The sequence below is a fragment of the Choloepus didactylus genome, chromosome 9, assembly GCF_015220235.1.
Source record: "Choloepus didactylus isolate mChoDid1 chromosome 9, mChoDid1.pri, whole genome shotgun sequence".
Lineage (NCBI taxonomy): Eukaryota > Metazoa > Chordata > Mammalia > Pilosa > Megalonychidae > Choloepus > Choloepus didactylus.
In genome coordinates this window covers 109,250,461-109,269,158 of record NC_051315.1, presented here as the reverse complement: position 1 = coordinate 109,269,158, position 18,698 = coordinate 109,250,461, and the positions used below count along the sequence as shown (strand labels likewise).

General features: G+C 40.5%; 1 protein-coding gene across 1 annotated transcript; it reads right to left on the bottom strand.

The window, feature by feature from the left end:
• Positions 1 to 4,609: 4,609 nt before the first annotated feature.
• RPL37A (ribosomal protein L37a) lies at positions 4,610 to 14,514 on the bottom strand. Its single transcript, XM_037850395.1, has 6 exons — positions 14,471 to 14,514; positions 11,232 to 11,339; positions 7,459 to 7,626; positions 6,934 to 7,062; positions 6,461 to 6,543; positions 4,610 to 4,728 (listed from the first exon to the last, which is right to left on the bottom strand). Exons 2-6 carry the CDS (start codon positions 11,304 to 11,306, stop codon positions 4,665 to 4,667), a joined length of 519 nt encoding a protein of 172 aa, XP_037706323.1. The 5' UTR covers positions 11,307 to 11,339; positions 14,471 to 14,514; the 3' UTR covers positions 4,610 to 4,664.
• Positions 14,515 to 18,698: the final 4,184 nt, after the last annotated feature.

Genomic DNA, 18,698 nt, shown 5'->3' with positions numbered 1-18,698 from the left:
ACAAGACAGTTGGGAGCTCCTGTGAGGGAACCCAGCAGGCAGTCTGCTCTCCCCCCATGGAAGTGGGGGTGGGTGGGAAGGTACAATGGCGAGAAGCAGGGAAGAGGCACCATACTGGTGTTCAGGAGTCCCCCCCCCACACACACCCCACAGACTCAAGGGCACACAGCAAGTAGGGCCCATGTTCCACCTGCGGGAGGTGCACTTGATCCGACTTCCTGAGTAGACTCCCTGCCTGCCTCCTCAGGGCTGGCACGGCAGCCCCAGGACAGGGACTCCCCAGTGCACACAAAGATCTGGTGCACTGATCGGTTCCCCGCCCAGTCTGGACTCCGCCCACCATGCAGAAGTTCCAGAAGACCTACTTGAGAGCCCCACCTGCTGCTGGGTTAGGGAAACTTCAAGCCAGCAAGCTGTGCAAGAGTGGCACCTGCAGGATTGGGAAACTGCAGTTCAGCAAACCAAATCATACATAAACGCTTAAATAATTCTGCACTTCCCGAAACAACCCTCTAAAGACAAGCAAATGCCCCGAAACCAAAAGAAAATTACAAAGCATTTGAAGGATTTAGAAGATATGGACAAGCAAAATGAACAAATTAAAAAGCCACAAGAGACAAAATCTGAAGCAATTGATTAAAGTACAAACAAATCTCCAAAACAATTTCAACCAGATGGCTAAGACATAAAGGAAATCAAGAAGACTCTACAAGAACATAAAGAATTTGAAAGAATAAGAAAAAAAACAAATAGTACCTTATGAAAATAAGATACTGTGGCTCAAATTAAAAACATACTAGAGAAACACAATAGCAGATTTGAAGAGAGAAAAGAGTAAGTGAACTTGAGGACAGACAGTTGATTGTGAGCATACAAAAGAACAAATGGGGAAAAAAAATAAAAAAATTTGAAATGGCTCTCAGAAAAATGATGGACAACATGAAGTGAACAAATAAAAGATCACTGGTGTCCCAGAAGAAGGGTAAAGGGCTACAAAGAGTGTTTCAAGACATAGTTGAGCAAAACTTCCCAATCCTTGTAAAATGGGACCTAAATATTCAAATCAAAGATGCCCAACGAACTTCAAATAAAATACATCCAAATAAACCTACTCCAAGACACACTGATTAGATTGTCAAATGATGAAAAGAACAAACTTCTGAAAGCAGAAAGAGAGAAGCGATTCACCACATACAAGGGAAACAACATAAGACTAAGTAGTGACTACTCAGCAGGCACTATGGAGGCGAGAAGACAGTGGTATAACATATTTAAGATTCTGAAAGAGAAAAATTGCCAGCCAAAATTTATCCAGCAAAGCTCTCCTTGAGGGAGTGTTTAAAATTTTCAGACAAACACAGAGAGAATTTGTTAACAAGAGACGTGCCCTGCAAGAAATACTAACGGGAGCCCTACCAACTGAGAAAAAAAGAGAAGTCTGGAGAACATAGAACTGATGAGTTATTAATAATGGTAACTTAAAGGAAAAAATACAGAGGGAAAAAAATATATCTAACAACTAAAAACCAAAGGATGAGGTGGCTGGTTCAAGAACTCCCTTCACAGTAATAACTTTGAATGTGAATGGATTAAATTCCAATTAAAAGATAGACTGGTAGAGTGGATTAAAAAATATGACCCATCGAGAGACTCATCTTAGACCCTGCAACACAAAGAGATTGAAAGTGAAAGGATGGAAAAAAATATTCTATGCAAACTGCAATTAAAAAAAAAAAGCTGGGGTAGCTATACTAATATCAGACAAAATAGACTTTAAATGCAAAGATGTCATAAAAGACAAAGGACACTATATATTAATAAAAGGGGTAATTGGCCAAGAAGAAATAACTATTATAAATGTTTATGCACCTGTGCTGGTTTGGATGTATTATGTCCCCCAAAACACTATTATCTTTGATGCACTCTTGTGTGGGCAGGAAATGTATTGGTGTTGATTGCGTTGGAGGCGTGATTGGATGTTTCCATGGAGATGTGATCACTCAAATGTGGGCAAGATCTTTCACTGGATAATTTCCATGGAGGTGTGGCCCTACCCATTCAGCATGGGCCTTGATTAGTTTACTGTAGCACTATATAAGCTCAGACAGAAGGAGAGAGCTTGCTACAGCCAAGAGGGACACTTTGAAAAATGCACAGGAGCTGAGAGAGGAACTGCAGTTTCCAGAGACATTTTGGAGACGGCCTTTGAAAGCAGACTTCTGCTCCGGAAAAGCTGAGAGGACAAATGCCCCAAGAGAACTGAGAGGGACATTTTAGAGAGAAGTTGCAGCTTAGAGAGGAACATACTGGAAGAAAGCCACTTTGAAACCAGAAATCTGGAGTAGACACCAGCCATGTGCCTTCCCAGCTAACAGAGGTTTTCTGGACGCCATTGGCCATCCTCCAGTGAAGGTACCCAATTGTTGATGACTTACCTTGGACACTTTATGGCCTTAAGACTGTAACTTTGTAACCAAATAAATTCCCTTTATAAAAGCTGATCCATTTCTGGTATTTTGCATAATGAGCAGCATTAGCAAACTAGAACAGCACCCAATCAAGGAGCTCCAACATACATGAAACAAACATTGGCTAAACTGAAGGGAGCAATAGACACATCTACAATAATAGTGGGAGACTTCAATACACCACTCTCTTCTACAGATGTTCAGAACAACTTGACAGAGGACCAATAGGGAAATTGAGAACCTAAACAATGATAAACGAACTAGACTTAACAGACATATACAGATGGTTACATCCCCAAGTACCAGGATATACATTCTTCTCTAGTGCCCATGGGAACACTTTCAAGGATAGATCATATGCTGGGGTACAAAACAAGTCTTAATAAATTTGCCTGAAATTATTCAAAGCACTTCTCTGACCACAGTGGAATGCAACTGGAAATCAACCACCAAAGAACCAGACCTTTCACAAACATATGGAAATTAAACAACACACTCCTAAACAATCAGTAGGTCAAAGAAATTGCAAGAGAATGTAGAGCTGAAAATGAGAACACATCAAAACCTGTGGGATGAGGAACTGATAGTTGCTTGCATGATCTACTTCTAAGGTATGACACTAGCAGAGTTGACAACAGAAGTGTATATGGGGAAAATCTACATATTGCATACTAGGGACAAATAATTAAGGGCTGACAAGAGCTATGAGATGTTTCAGGTCATGGAGTGATGAGGATTGTACAACTAAGTGATGATTGGAAATTTGGATGGATTATCGTGGATATAACATATGCTATGTGAACTTAGGACCCACGACTTTATATAAAGTCAAGCCTCAATATTGAGGCTTGCTTGGGTGAAACTTATGGTTGTAAAGGGGAGGCTAAGCCCACCTATAATTAAGCCTAGGAGTAACCTCCAGAGAACCTCTTTTGTTGCTGAAATGTGAACTTTCTCTAAGCCTAACTCTGCAAATAAATTCATTACCCTCCCCTTGACATGGGACAGGACCCCCAAGATGAATGTGCCTTCCTGGCAATGTGGGACACGGATTCCAGGAATGAGCCTGACCCTGTGCCTTTTAGACCAAAAGGGGGAAAAGAAAGACCAAGTTTTAGTGGATAAGAGAATTCAAATAGAGTCAAGAGGCTATCCTGGAGGTTACTCCAATGCAAGCTTTACCTAGATATGCCAAATGACCAGAATATAAGCCCACGTCAACAGAAGTCTCAAAACCCTCAAAGAATACCCAGATCCTTATCTGAGACCCTATAAAAGTTTCACTCACTCATTTTATCCTTCAGAAACTTAAATCCTTCAGAGTGCTCCTATGCCAGATAAGTCCCAGAATAGCCTCTTCAAAAATATCAACTAGACGTGTTCCCTCTTTGATTATAAAGTTAACACCCCTTTTCAACACGAACTGGTTAGGGTGGTCACTGCCTAGACATCCCTGAAGATCAGGGAAGTGATTAAACTAGAGGAAGGGGTAGCAACAGACAAGATGGTATTTAACAAAGGATTATGAATACTGAATCTTTATATAATTTTCTCTTTCTTAGCTGCTAAGGTATTAGAAGGAAAGAATTGAATGGTGAACTGTAACCCATAGCATACTTTGAAATTTATTCTATAGCTACTTGTTAAACTGTAATTTGAAAGCTTTACCTTCTTGTATATATGTTATACTTCACAATAAGGAAATAATTGAAACTATGGTACTTTAACAACTTTGAAAATTTCCTATTTATCTACATGTTAAATCATACTTTGAAACATATTACCTTTTTGTATATACGTTATATTTCACAATAAAGAAATAACTGAAACTGTGGAACTATAACCTATTAATATTCTTTGAAATTTGCTCATTAAATTGCACTTGGCAAATTATTACTTCTACATACATGTTATATCCTGCAATAAAAAATATGATTAAAAGAATTTAAAAAAAGCTAAGACATACACAATCTTATATTCTTAAATCAAGTCACATCATTTGATTGTATTGGGATAACCATTTCAGCATGCTTTTCAAATACAAACTAGAATGACTTTCATTTCCAAGTCCCTTTTGAGAAAGCAAAATTAAGGCAATGCAAATCAGAATGTCAAATAAATACAATTAACAAACCAAGGAGTTACATAAATTAACCCATTTATTATAGGCTAGAGATGTTTCGATCTGTGGTGCGTCTACTGGTCTTTCAATTCCTTCAGTCTCCTGATGGCAGACTTTACTGTGACTGCAGAGGTGGTACTGGAAAGAAAAACAAATCCAGTTTCCAATATAATAAGCGATGTAAACATAAAATGGCAAACGAGTAAATGTGCCTCATTTTTACATTACAACCTTAACATTAAGGTCTCTATTTCGATTTCCCCAGATATGACTCAAAATTACACTATTAGACTGCTCTAACTATACTTTCTTGCTGTTAATCCAGAAGACAACCAAAACTAGACTACTGCTCAGATATGAGTGGCCCCTAAACCACATGACAAAATGTTTTATATTGTAGAATGTAGGGGACCTAGCAATAGACAGCAACCAGTGAAGGGGGAACGATAATCTAATAAGAACAGGTAAGTTATGGGGTATGGTAGGAACATGTTGGAAGCAATATAGTTATTTTCGGTTGTTTTTCTTATTCCTTTGTTTGGTTATGGCTTGTTAATTTTCTTGGGGTAGGGTAGGAACATGTTGGAAGCAATGCAGTTATTTTAGGTTGTTTCTCTTATTTCTTTGTTTTGGTTTTGTTTGAATGTATTGTTTGTTTTTAAATTTTTTGACAGAGTTAAAAAAAAAAAATAAACCTCATGACAGCATCATTTAAGAGGCATGATTCACAGGGTCTTGCAAAATTAGACAGCCGGTCACATGTATTTCTCAGAAAACAGGGCGTTAAAAAACAAATAATAAATTACAAGATGGTATGTAAGTGATACAGATATCAAGAACACACAATTTTTAAGTCAGTAGAAAAGACTAAAATACATTTTGAAAAGCTGTCTATTAAAATAACAAAAAAATTTTTATCACATGATTCAAGAACTGTACTTGGAAAACATTTCACCATCCCATAGCATAGGTATATGGATGCTAATTCATTTTATTATCAGAACCAAGGACTCCAGTCCCCATTTTCCCCAACAAAAAACACCCACAAGGTGTTTAAATAAATCACATCAACCAAATAGATATTCCCTCACAAAAAAGGAAGGTCTAGACCAGCGATATCCAACAGAAATATAATGTAAATCATATTTAATTTTAAATTTTCCAGTAACTACATTTAAAATGGGTTGAAATCAATTTTCATACACATCTCAAACATTTATCGTTTCAATATTTTGCACTGCTTCAGTTTAAATTTAAATTAAAAATTCAACCCCTCAATCACACTAGGCACATAATAAAATAAAACCTCAGACTTCAGAATCAGACATGAATTCCAAAGGTAGCTTTAATTTCCAGAAATAACAGAAACAAGATTCAAAAAGTAAGCAGTAGCTAGCGGATAGGTTTGTCTCAGCATCATCACCTGGCCCTGTCAGGGTCACAGACTGAAAAAGTCCAAGCCAATACTGTTTAGGAAGACAAAGGTGTGATGGCTTCAAGTTTCCAAGTACAGCTATAAGCTGACTTCTTAACTGTTTTTATTAAAAACTTTCAACCCAAGTCAGGATTTGGTCCCACATTATCATAATGTTGACAAGAATGACCCCAGTGGCTCTATAAAATTGTAAAGCAACATGTGAATCAGACTTTAACTTTTATTTCAGCAGGTTTGTTTTCTATTCTTTGGAGAACTGAAAATTACTATTTTAAAGTCACTCTCATGAGTCCTGAAAAATACAAAACCATACTTATCCCAGGCTTGTCAAGCCTGAAACCAAGGACTAAGAGTTAAAACTAGCCCACCCAGGGTCAAACCTGGGATTTGGCTTTGTGGTTCACAATTCCAAATATCACAAAAAAATGGACTTACTTGTAGGTCCAGGCACCACCAGCTACTGTTTTCATGCAGGAACCACAGTGCCAGATCCCCACAGCTCTTCTCTTCATTTTGGTCTATAGAAAGAGAATGTATTTTCCCTATGAACCAAATACATACCTTCTATCTTATGAGCATCTAGGAGCCTATATTATACAAGAAAATACTGGTGTGTTTTACAAGATCATTTATGTTTCTAATACCCTCAAGTTCACAAAACTTGCATTCATCATGGTGACACTGCCAGGGATGTGAAAGAACTCCCCTCCACCAAAAACAACAAAAAAACACCTAAAAACAAGAACTGGTGTAACAGAATACATCTGCATGCAGTAAACGTCCAAATCTATTGTCACGTAATTGGTGATTGTATGTGCAATTCTAACTGCTCAAAAGACTTAGAAAAAGCACATCGTTTATAAACCATCTTAAAACGAGGCCTTGTCCCTCACCAGAGATCACCTTACTTTGCCACAGAAGGAGCAAGTGTACTTGGCGTGCTGGCTGATTTCAATCTTCTTCACCATTTTCCTGAGGGAGGCGCCATAACGGGTCCCGTATTTACCGACGATTCCAACCTTCTTGGTGCGTTTCGCCTGTTTCGAGAGGAGAAGAGATACAAGCCATATTTAGATTTGGGATCCACGAGCCGGGACCCCACCACAGGTCCCGGCGCCTCCACACGCCATTCCCCCCACTTTCTCGCCCGTGACCTAGCGCTCCCCAATTCAACCCGATTAAACCATGGTCCAAGGGGGGGGCCCCGGGCTCCGAGGGCGCTGTTACCCCCGCCCGGATGGGCCAGGCACCGCCAAGCCGCCCCCGCCCCTCTGCCTGGGACTGCGTCCCAGAGGGAAAAGCGTCCCGGGACGCGGCGGGAGCACGGAGGCCGGGAGGGCACGGGCCAGGGCCAGCCAACAGACGGGTTAAGGCGAAGGGAAAGGCAGATGTGGGCGGATAGACAGCTAGGCCGCGCCGAGACGCCTGCTCACCATGTTGCCGCAAGGATATTCCGAGCCCAGAGAGGAAGAAGCGTAATGCGCAGGCGCGGTTTTAGGCGGACGAACGGAAGTAGCGAAGGGAAAGGCCCAGCTAGGAACTGAGCTCTGTGGTTTGGAGGTTTCCTCGGAAATTCCGCTGCTAGGAGGTTTCCCATCGGCCTGCTGGGAAATATTTGGGGATGGCAGAGGAGGGATTGGGGGGACAGGATGGAAAATGGCGGGGCGAGGCGGGATTGGGGGGCGCGTCTCTCCATCAGGTTTCCCGATTCACAAACTATAGCAACAAACAACTGTAACAGAATGCATCTACCCATCCACGTTATCTTACACGTATCTCACACACCTCACAAAATCCTACAAAGCAGGTACGATTTCCCCATTTTAGGGACAGGAAACAGACGCAGATTTTAAGTGACTTGTTCACGGGCACTTGGCTTAGAGAAGTGCTTAAATCTTATGTTTGTGACTCCAGATCTCATTGCTTTTCACACGACACCGTACAGTCTAAAAGCTGCAGCTCCTGAACAGGGTGTTGGCGATGGTGGTGACTAAAATCTAAGGCTCCACGGAGAACACTCAGCTAGGAAACAGTCAGCTAGTCACTACAATGAGTAGTAAAATTTCAAACTGATTATCGCTCTGAAGGAAAAGAAGATGATTCTACCTGAGCCTAAAGACGGAAGAGCCTAACTTTGCCTGGGGAAGTGACCTTGAGATGGCAATGCTGGGTGGAGCTAACCTTCACTTCCCACTTTGTTCTTCCAGCTTCTCTCAATGTCTTCAGTTCTGATGACCTGACTTGCACATCATTTCAGAACCCACTTCTGTGGCTCCATCCTAGGCTGTCAGACAGGTTCCTGGCCCTTGCGTGGAGCCTTAGTCTCCAACATCTCACTCTAACCACAATCTGTTCTCCTTCCAGCTCTCTCAAGAGGGTTAGTGGGGAAGAGCCAGTTTTCCCATTAATGTCAGGAGGTGGAGGAAGTGTTCTGTGACTAGGCAAATGATGGAAGATAATTTCTTTATGTAGAACACACACTGGAAAGTTTTGCTACATTTTCTGAGAGGATGGTTAGGTCAGGGGAGAGAACTTCTAGAATGACAGTGTGGGAGAGTAACCGTGATTAAGGGCAATAACAAAGAAGGACCCTGAGGGATGAAAGACATCATGGGATTACCCAGCCCTGCTTCACTCAGAACTCTGGCAACAAGTAGCATCAGTTCACAAAGTTTAGTATCAGCTGTCTCAAATAATTTTCTATGCTCATGTATTTCTTCTATAATCTGAAAAATTACCCTTAAGAAAAACCCCAACAACCCTAATAACAAGAAGCACACTTAGCATCTAGATCTTGATTCGTAATATCTGTAGCATAATGAAAAACTTGGTTGGTCTTTGTCCTTTGTTCCTGGGGATGTATCTCTGGATTTTTGGATTTTTCAGTGACAGAAGTGTCTTTTTTTTTTTTTAATGGTGCCCCCCTCCCCCCAGGACCACACATGATAGTTCATATGCTAATAAGATGTCAGGTGGGGCCAGCCACACCTGCAGACTTAAAATAGGAACTGGCCACACCAGAAAGACCAACCATATGATTAGAAGGTTGGGGCTTTAAGCATGTCATATTAGCCCACCTCCCAGACCTCTGTGAGGGGAGGGGGCTGGAGATTGAGTTCAACCACATGGACATTGATTCTATCTATCATGCCTGTGTAATGGAACCCCATATAAACTCAGGACACTTGAAGCCCAAGAGAACTTCCACAATTGGTAAGATACATCTCCGTGCTGGGAGGATGAGGTGTTGTGACTCCACGTGGAGTGGACATGACATGGACCCCAAATTTGTAGCCAGTTGGATCAGAAGTATGAGTAGCTTGGGCCCCTGAATTTGCAGCTGGTACCTGGAGGACATTCTTGTAGAGGATTTACCTGTGGAGTCTGGCCATCCTGTGTCATGTAATTTAACTGTGGAGTCTGGCATAACTCTGGGTAGTTAGTCAGAATTGAACTAACTGAGTCAAGGCAGTATTTGCAGTTGGTTTCAGTGTTATTAGAAGTTGGTGGAAGTTTTTGAAAACTTAAACAATTTCATTTTCCAATGAGAGGAACAAAGGTTCTTCAGAAAAATGGCTGATTCTAGGGGTAGGATAGGAAATACACAAGATGAGCCAGGAGCATCTTATAATGCCACAAAGTAAGGAAGTACTAAAAAAAAGGAAGGAAGGAAAAAGAAAGAAAGAAGAGAAAACGCCCCACAAAAATTGATTTTATATTTGAAAGGGTATGTCCAAAGGGACACAGGAGCCAACTGAAAGAGCTCCCAAAGGCCAAAGTTGGAATAATTTGAGCAAGAAAATAAAGTGGCCTTGGAGTATAATCCAAAGTATAAAATAAATATCCATGAATCCATACTGAATTAAATAAATGATTGAATAAATAAATAAATGGGGGAGAAGAGACAAATCTCCCTTGCAAAAGAATTCCAAATAATTTATTTAAACACTTTGCACTTAAGTTGGGGGCTGGGCATATTGACTTCCTTTCAAAGCTCACTATATGAAAAGGAACAAAAAAGAGTAACTTTACAGTGAAGAAATCTGACAAAAACTACTTCAGCCAGGTGGTCAAGCTCACTATCAACAGTCATCAATAGAGTTGATAGTATGTACCTTTGACATGATGTGATGAAAATGGCACTTTACCTCTGTGGTCTTCCTGCCCAAAACCCATAACCCCAGTCTAAACATGAGGAAAATATCAGACAAATTCCAATAGAGGTGCATCCTATCACATACTTGGCCCGTACTCCTCAAAACTCTCAAGATCATTAAAAACAGGGAAAGCGAGAAATTTTCATATCCAAGAGGACTGTAAGGAGACATGATGACTAAGTGCAATGTGTCCTGGATGGGATCCCAGGGCAGAAAAAAGGACATTAGGTAAAACCTAAGGAAATCTGAATAAACTATGGACTTTAGCTAATAATAATGTATCACTATTGGCTCATTAATTGTAACAAATGTAGCATAACTAATGTAAAATAGTAATAACAGGGAAACTGGGTGAAGGGGTATATAGGAACTCTCTATACTAATTGTCAATTTTGCTGTAAATATAAAACTGTTTTAAAAAATAAAGTCTAGTAAAAAAATAATAACAGAGGTCACCACCAGTTGACTCCACAAGAGGGTAGGGCCTATGTTCACCTCAGCGTCCTAGAACTCAGCCCAGAACCTGGCATAAGGGTGGTAATATTTGTTGCATGGGGAATTGTTGACCTTGCAGGATGATGATGATGTCTGATTTTAATGTCCCTCGATGCAATTTTGATCCTATTTCCTCTTCTGCCATACTCAGGAGACTATAGCAGATCTGTTTTCCACTTTCCCTAAAAAGTCTGTGTACCTCTTTTCTCCTTAATTCCTTTAGCTTGGACACAGTGAGACTATACTGTCATGGCTACCCCCACCTGCCTGCCACCTGGGGCCCACAAAGGGAATGGGATTTCACTTGATTCCACCACAGGCCCCACATATGCTCTGTTCTTTTAGGGTGGAGTAACGGCAAGAGGCCATAGGGAACAGGTTCCCTCTTCCTCAAAAGGGAAAGGCACTGCATTTTGGGGATGATTTCTGGGAAACTCACTGAAACTACTCCCTGGGTCCTGTTTTCAGAAAACCATAAATTAAGACAAAAACATATTCATGTTGGTGAAAACGAATGGAATTAGTACAAGGAGTGCTGAAGAATAAGCACTTGCCATGGTCCTCCTGTTCCAGTCTGGCCGTCTGGGGGCGTTGGGAAGTATGGCCAGCCTCCCTCTAGGGCTGTCCATGCAGAGCAGAGGGCGAGCTCTCCGGGGCTGGTTCTGGAGTTTAATTTGGGTCACATTTAGCAATCTACCACCCCCACCCCCAAAGCCATCCCCCACACCCCCACCCCAGGCCCTGCATAGCATCCTAAGTCTCTGACCTTCAGGGGCTCTGAGAGAGGTGAGAGAAGAGAAAATGCATGAGTAAGAATGCAATTGAGTGGCTGAAAATGAGGCACTCCATAATAAGAGGAAATTGTTCATGTTCAGAGAAATTTTGTCAAAGCTGAACAGTTCTCTTTAAACAGTAAGCTTGAGGATGTACAAATGGTACTCTCATGAAATCAGCTTAGTGACTTCAGAGAATTGTGCCTCTTATAAAGTCTCAATTTGTCTTATCTATGGGCTGATCAATCTCCATCCCCATTAGTGGACCGTCAGGTGTAGAGAACCTTATCTGTAATGTGTCCACATAAAAGTCTCAGTAAAAATCTCTGCTGAGTCACCCCAGCTCTTCAGAAGCACTCAAAGCTCACATTCGCCTTTAGGAAACTAAATAAGTTAAAAGCCACCCCCAGAGAGGAGTTCTGTTAGCTGTTGAGTGGAACATTTTACTGTTGAAAGAAATCTGAGGTGCAAGCATCATCCAAGAGTTGTCTCCTATTGGAGACAGAAAGGGTTTATCCTGAAATCTCCACATCCATGTTTTTCCTTCACATCATGGGCTGGGTGCCAGAGCAAAGAGCAGACTCAGAGGGGAAGGGCGAGGGCAGTGAGGCCAAATGTGGAGATCTATAAAGAATCAGGGTAGTTGACAATGGATTTGGGCACACTTGTTCTTTCCTTCCTCCCTTCTCCTCAAATTCACTTTAAATTATTATTCTTTTTTTTTTTAATGGTCATTTCAAAGAGCACTTAAATAGGCAATGTATCCATCAGGATTGGGTAGTTACTAGGCAACTTTTAAAAGGGATAAGGGAGATCAATATGAAACAATGGCCAAGTATATTATGTGAAATGAGCCAATTTCAATATGAAGGATTTGATACAATTTTTGTAAAAAACAAAACATGTATATTTACATATATTTGTATGCACAGGGAATAAATCACAAGTGGCTTACTCATAGATTGTTTATATTATATTAATTATTATCTCCAGGAAGTAGGGCAAGGTGGAAGGAGGGAGAATATAGGACTTTCATTTTTTTTACTTTATATACTTCTCAATTGGTTAATTTTTACACCAAACTTATAATACTGAAGGGAATGAAAAAGGAAAAATAGGCTTGCTGAGCAATGTGGAAAAGGAGTCTTTTGAATAAGTAGTGCTGAGATCACTGCATATCCATTTGGAAAAGATTAACTTTGACCCTACCTCACTCTTTGTATAAAAATAAACTCTAGGTGATGGTGGATCTATACATTAAAGGCAAAACAATAAATTTTCTAGTAGATAATATATTCATAACCTTGGGATCTCATGGTTGCATAGGTGTTTATTTTACAATATTTGTTAAGCTGTAAATTAGTTTCATAAGTTTTTTTTTTTTTTTTTTTTGCATATTATATTTCACCTCCCCCCAAAAAAAGGTTTAAAAAAATGAGGAAGTGATTTTGAAACCAGAACTTTGGAGCAGACGCCAGCCACATGCCTTCCCAGCTAACAGAGGTTTTCCGGACGCCATTGGCCATCCTCCAGTGAAGACTTTCAGTTTCATCCTGTCTTTCTGGTTAAAAACCAACCACTGGGACAAGGCGGGGCAAGATGGCAGACTGGTGAGCTGTATGTTTTAGTTACTCTTCCAGGAAAGTAGGTAGAAAGCCAGGAACTGCGTGGACTGGACACCACAGAGCAATCTGACTTTGGGCATACTTCATACAACACTCATGAAAACGTGGAACTGCTGAGATCAGCGAAATCTGTAAGATTTTGCGGCCAGGGGACCCGCGCCCCTCCCTGCCAGGCTCAGTCCCGTGGGAAGAGGGGCTGTTAGCTCCGGGAAGGAGAAGGGAGAACTGCAGTGGCAGCCCTTATCGGAAACTCATTCTACTGATCCAAACTCCAAACATAGATAGACTGAGACCAGACACCAGAGAATCTGAGAGCAGCCAGCCCAGCAGAGAGGAGACAGGCATAGAAAAAAACAACACGAAAAACTCCAAAATAAAAGCGGAGGATTTTTGGAGTTCTGGTGAACATAGAAGGGGGAAGGGCAGAGCCCAGGCCCGAGCTCAGGCCCTGAGGCGCATATGCAAATCCCGAAGAAAAGCTGATCTCTCTGCCCTGTGGACCTTTCCTTAATGGCCCTGGTTGCTTTGTCTCTTAGCATTTCAATAACCCATTAGATCTCTGAGGAGGGCCCTTTTTTTTTTTTTTTTTTTAATCCTTTTTTCTTCTTCTAAAACAAGTACTCTAAGAAGCCCAATACAGAAAGCTTCAAAGACCTGCAATTTGGGCAGGTCAAGTCAAGAGCAGAACTAGGAGAGCTCTGAGACAAAACGCAATAATCCAGTGGCTGAGAAAATTCACTAAACACCACAACTTCCCAAGAAAAGGGGGGTGTCCGCTCACAGCCATAATCCTGGTGGACAGGAAACACTCCTGCCCATCACCAGCCCCATAGCCCAGAACTGCCCCAGACAGCCCAGTGTGACGGAAGTGCTTCAAATAACAGGCACACACCACAAAACTGGGCGTGGACATTAGCCTTCCCTGCAACCTCAGCTGATTGTCCCAGAGTTGGGAAGGTAGAGCAGTGTGAATTAACAAAGCCCCATTCAGCCATCATTTCAGCAGACTGGGAGCCTCCCTACACAGCCCAGCAGCCCAGAACTGCCCTGGGGGGACGGCACTCACCTGTGACATAGCACAGTCATCCCTCAACAGAGGACCAGGGGGTGAACGGCCTGGAAGAGGGGCCCACTTGCAAGTCTCAGGAGCCATACGCCAATACCAAGGACTTGTGGGTCAGTGGCAGAGACAAACTGTGGCAGGACTGAACTGAAGGATTAGACTATTGCAGCAGCTTTAAAACTCTAGGATCACCAGGGAGATTTGATTGTTAGAGCCACCCCCCCCTCCCTGACTGCCCAGAAACACGCCCCATATACAGGGCAGGCAACACCAACTACACACGCAAGCTTGGTACACCAATTGGACCCCACAAGACTCACTCCCCCACTCACCAAAAAGGCTAAGCAGGGGAGAACTGGCTTGTGGAGAACAGGTGGCTCATGGACGCCACGTGCTGGTTAGTTAGAGAAAGTGTACTCCACGAAGCTGTAGATCTGATAAAGTAGAGATAAGGACTTCAATTGGTCTACAAATCCTAAAAGAACCCTATCAAGTTCAGCAAATGCCAAGAGGCCAAAAACAACAGAAAATTATAAAAGCATATGAAAAAACCAGACGATATGGATAACCCAAGCCCAAGCACCCAAATCAAAAGAACAGAAGAGACACAGCACCTAGAGCAGCTACTCAAAGAACTAAAGATGAACAATGAGACCATAGTACGGGAGACAAAGGAAATCAAGAAGACCCTAGAAGAGCATAAAGAAGACATTGCAAGACTAAATAAAAAAATGGATGATCTTACGGAAATTAAAGAAACTGTTGACCAAATTAAAAAGATTCTGGACACTCATAGTACAAGACTAGAGGAAGTTGAACAACGAATTAGTGACCTCGAAGATGACAGAATGGAAAATGAAAGCATAAAAGAAAGAATGGGGAAAAAAATTGAAAAAATCGAAATCGACCTCAGGGATATGATAGATAATATGAAAGTCCAAATATAAGACTCGTTGGTGTCCCAGAAGGGGAAGAAAAGGGTAAAGGTCTAGGAAGAGTATTCAAAGAAATTGTTGGGGAAAACTTCCCAAATCTTCTAAACAACATAAATACACAAATCATAAATGCTCAGCGAACCCCAAATAGAATAAATCCAAATAAACCCACTCCGAGACATATACTGATCACACTGTCAAACACAGAAGAGAAGGGGCAAGTTCTGAAAGCAGCAAGAGAAAAGCAATTCACCACATACAAAGGAAACAGCATAAGACTAAGTAGTGACTACTCAGCAGCCACCATGGAGGCAAGAAGACAGTGGCACGATATATTTAAAATTCTGAGTGAGAAAAATTTCCAGCCAAGAATACTTTATCCAGCAAAGCTCTCCTTCAAATTTGAGGGAGAGCTTAAATTTTTCACAGACAAACAAATGCTGAGAGAATTTGCTAACAAGAGACCTGCCCTACTGGAGATACTAAAGGGAGCCCTACAGACAGAGAAACAAAGAAAGGACAGAGAGACTTGGAGAAAGGTTCAGTACTAAAGAGATTCGGTATGGGTACAATAAAGGATATTAATAGAGAGAGGGGAAAAATATGACAAACATAAACCAAAGGATAAGATGGCTGATTCAAGAAATGCCTTCACGGTTATAACGTTGAATGTAAATGGATTAAACTCCCCAATTAAAAGATATAGATTTGCAGAATGGATCAAAAAAAATGAACCGTCAATATGTTGCATACAAGAGACTCATCTTAGACACAGGGACACAAAGAAACTGAAAGTGAAAGGATGGAAAAAAATATTTCATGAAAGCTACAGCCAAAAGAAAGCAGGTGTAGCAATATTAATCTCAGCTAAAATAGACTTCAAATGCAGGGATGTTTTGAGAGACAAAGAAGGCCACTACATACTAATAAAAGGGGCAATTCAGCAAGAAGAAATAACAATCGTAAATATCTATGCACCCAATCAAGGTGCCACAAAATACATGAGAGAAACACTGGCAAAACTAAAGGAAGCAATTGATGCTTCCACAATAATTGTGGGAGACTTCAACACATCACTCTCTCCTATAGATAGATCAACCAGACAGAAGACCAATAAGGAAATTGAAAACCTAAACAATCTGATAAATGAATTAGATTTAACAGACATATACAGGATATTACATCCCAAATCACCAGGATACACATACTTTTCTAGTGCTCACGGAACTTTCTCCAGAATAGATCATATGCTGGGACATAAAACAAGCCTCAATAAATTTAAAAAGATTGAAATTATTCAAAGCACATTCTCTGACCACAATGGAATACAATTAGAAGTCAATAACCATCAGAGACTTAGAAAATTCACAAATACCTGGAGGTTAAACAACACACTGCTAAACAATCAGTGGGTTAAAGAAGAAATAGCAAGAGAAATTGCTAAATATATAGAGACGAATGAAAATGAGAACACAACATACCAAAACCTATGGGATGCAGCAAAAGCAGTGCTAAGGGGGAAATTTATAGCACTAAACGCATATATTAAAAAAGGAAGAAAGAGCCAAAATCAAAGAACTAATGGATCAACTGAAGAAGCTAGAAAATGAACAGCAAACCAATCCTAAACCAAGTACAAGAAAAGAAATAACAAGGATTAAAGCAGAAATAAATGACATAGAGAACAAAAAAACAATAGAGAGGATAAATATCACCAAAAGTTGGTTCTTTGAGAAGATCAACAAGATTGACAAGCCCCTAGCTAGACTGACAAAATCAAAAAGAGAGAAGACCCATATAAACAAAATAATGAATGAAAAAGGTGACATAACTGCAGATCCTGAAGAAATTAAAAAAATTATAAGAGGATACTATGAACAACTGTATGGCAACAAACTGGATAATGTAGAGGAAATGGACAATTTCCTGAAAACATATGAACAACCTAGACTGACCAGAGAAGAAATAGAAGACCTCAACCAACCCATCACAAGGAAAGAGATCCAATCAGTCATCAAAAATCTTCCCACAAATAAATGCCCAGGGCCAGATGGCTTCACAGGGGAATTCTACCAAACTTTCCAGAAAGAACTGACACCAATCTTACTCAAACTCTTTCAAAACATTGAAGAAAATGGAACACTACCTAACTCATTTTAGGAAGCTAACATCAATCTAATACCAAAACCAGGCAAAGATGCTACAAAAAAGGAAAACTACCGGCCAATCTCCCTAATGAATATAGATGCAAAAATCCTCAACAAAATACTTGCAAATCGAATCCAAAGACACATTAAAAAAATCATACACCATGACCAAGTGGGGTTTATTCCAGGCATGCAAGGATGGTTCAACATAAGAAAATCAATCAATGTATTACAACACATTAACAAGTCAAAAGGGAAAAATCAATTGATCATCTCAATAGATGCTGAAAAAGCATTTGACAAAATCCAACATCCCTTTTTGATAAAAACACTTCAAAAGGTAGGAATTGAAGGAAACTTCCTCAATATGATAAAGAGCATATATGAAAAACCCACAGCCAGTGTAGTACTCAATGATGAGAGACTGAAAGCCTTCCCTCTAAGATCAGGAACAAAACAAGGATGCCCGCTGTCACCACTGTTATTCAACATTGTGCTGGAAGTGCTAGCCAGGGCAATCCGGCAAGACAAAGAAATAAAAGGCATCCAAATTGGAAAAGAAGAAGTAAAACTGTCATTGTTTGCAGATGATATGATCTTATATCTAGAAAACCCTGAGAAATCGACGATACAGCTACTAGAGCTAATAAATTTAGCAAAGTAGCGGGATACAAGGTTAATGCACATAAGTCAGTAATGTTTCTATATGCTAGAAATGAACAAACTGAAGAGACACTCAAGAAAAAGATACCATTTTCAATAGCAACTAAAAAAATCAAGTACCTAGGAATAAACTTAACCAAAGATGTAAAAGACCTATACAAAGAAAACTACATAACTCTACTAAAAGAAATAGAAAGGGACCTTAAAAGATGGAAAAATATTCCATGTTCATGGATAGGAAGACTAAATGTCATTAAGATGTCAATTCTGCCCAAACTCATCTACAGATTCAATGCAATCCCAATCAAAATTCCAACAACCTACTTTGCAGACTTGGAAAAGCTAGGTATCAAATTTATTTGGAAAGGGAAGATGCCTCGAATTGCTAAAGACACTCTAAAAAAGAAAAACAAAGTGGGAGGACTTACACTTCCTGACTTTGAAGCTTATTATAAAGCCACAGTTGCCAAAACAGCATGGTACTGGCACAAAGATAGACATATAGATCAATGGAATTGAATTGAGAATTCAGAGATAGACCCTCAGATCTATGGCCGACTGATCTTTGATAAGGCCCCCAAAGTCAATGAACTGAGTCATAATGGTCTTTTCAACAAATGGGGCTGGGAGAGTTGGATATCCATATCCAAAAGAATGAAAGAGGACCCCTACCTCACCCCCTACACAAAAATTAACTCAAAATGGACCAAAGATCTCAATATAAAAGAAAGTACCATAAAACTCCTAGAAGATAATGTAGGAAAACATCTTCAAGACCTTGTATTAGGCGGCCACTTCCTAGACTTTACACCCAA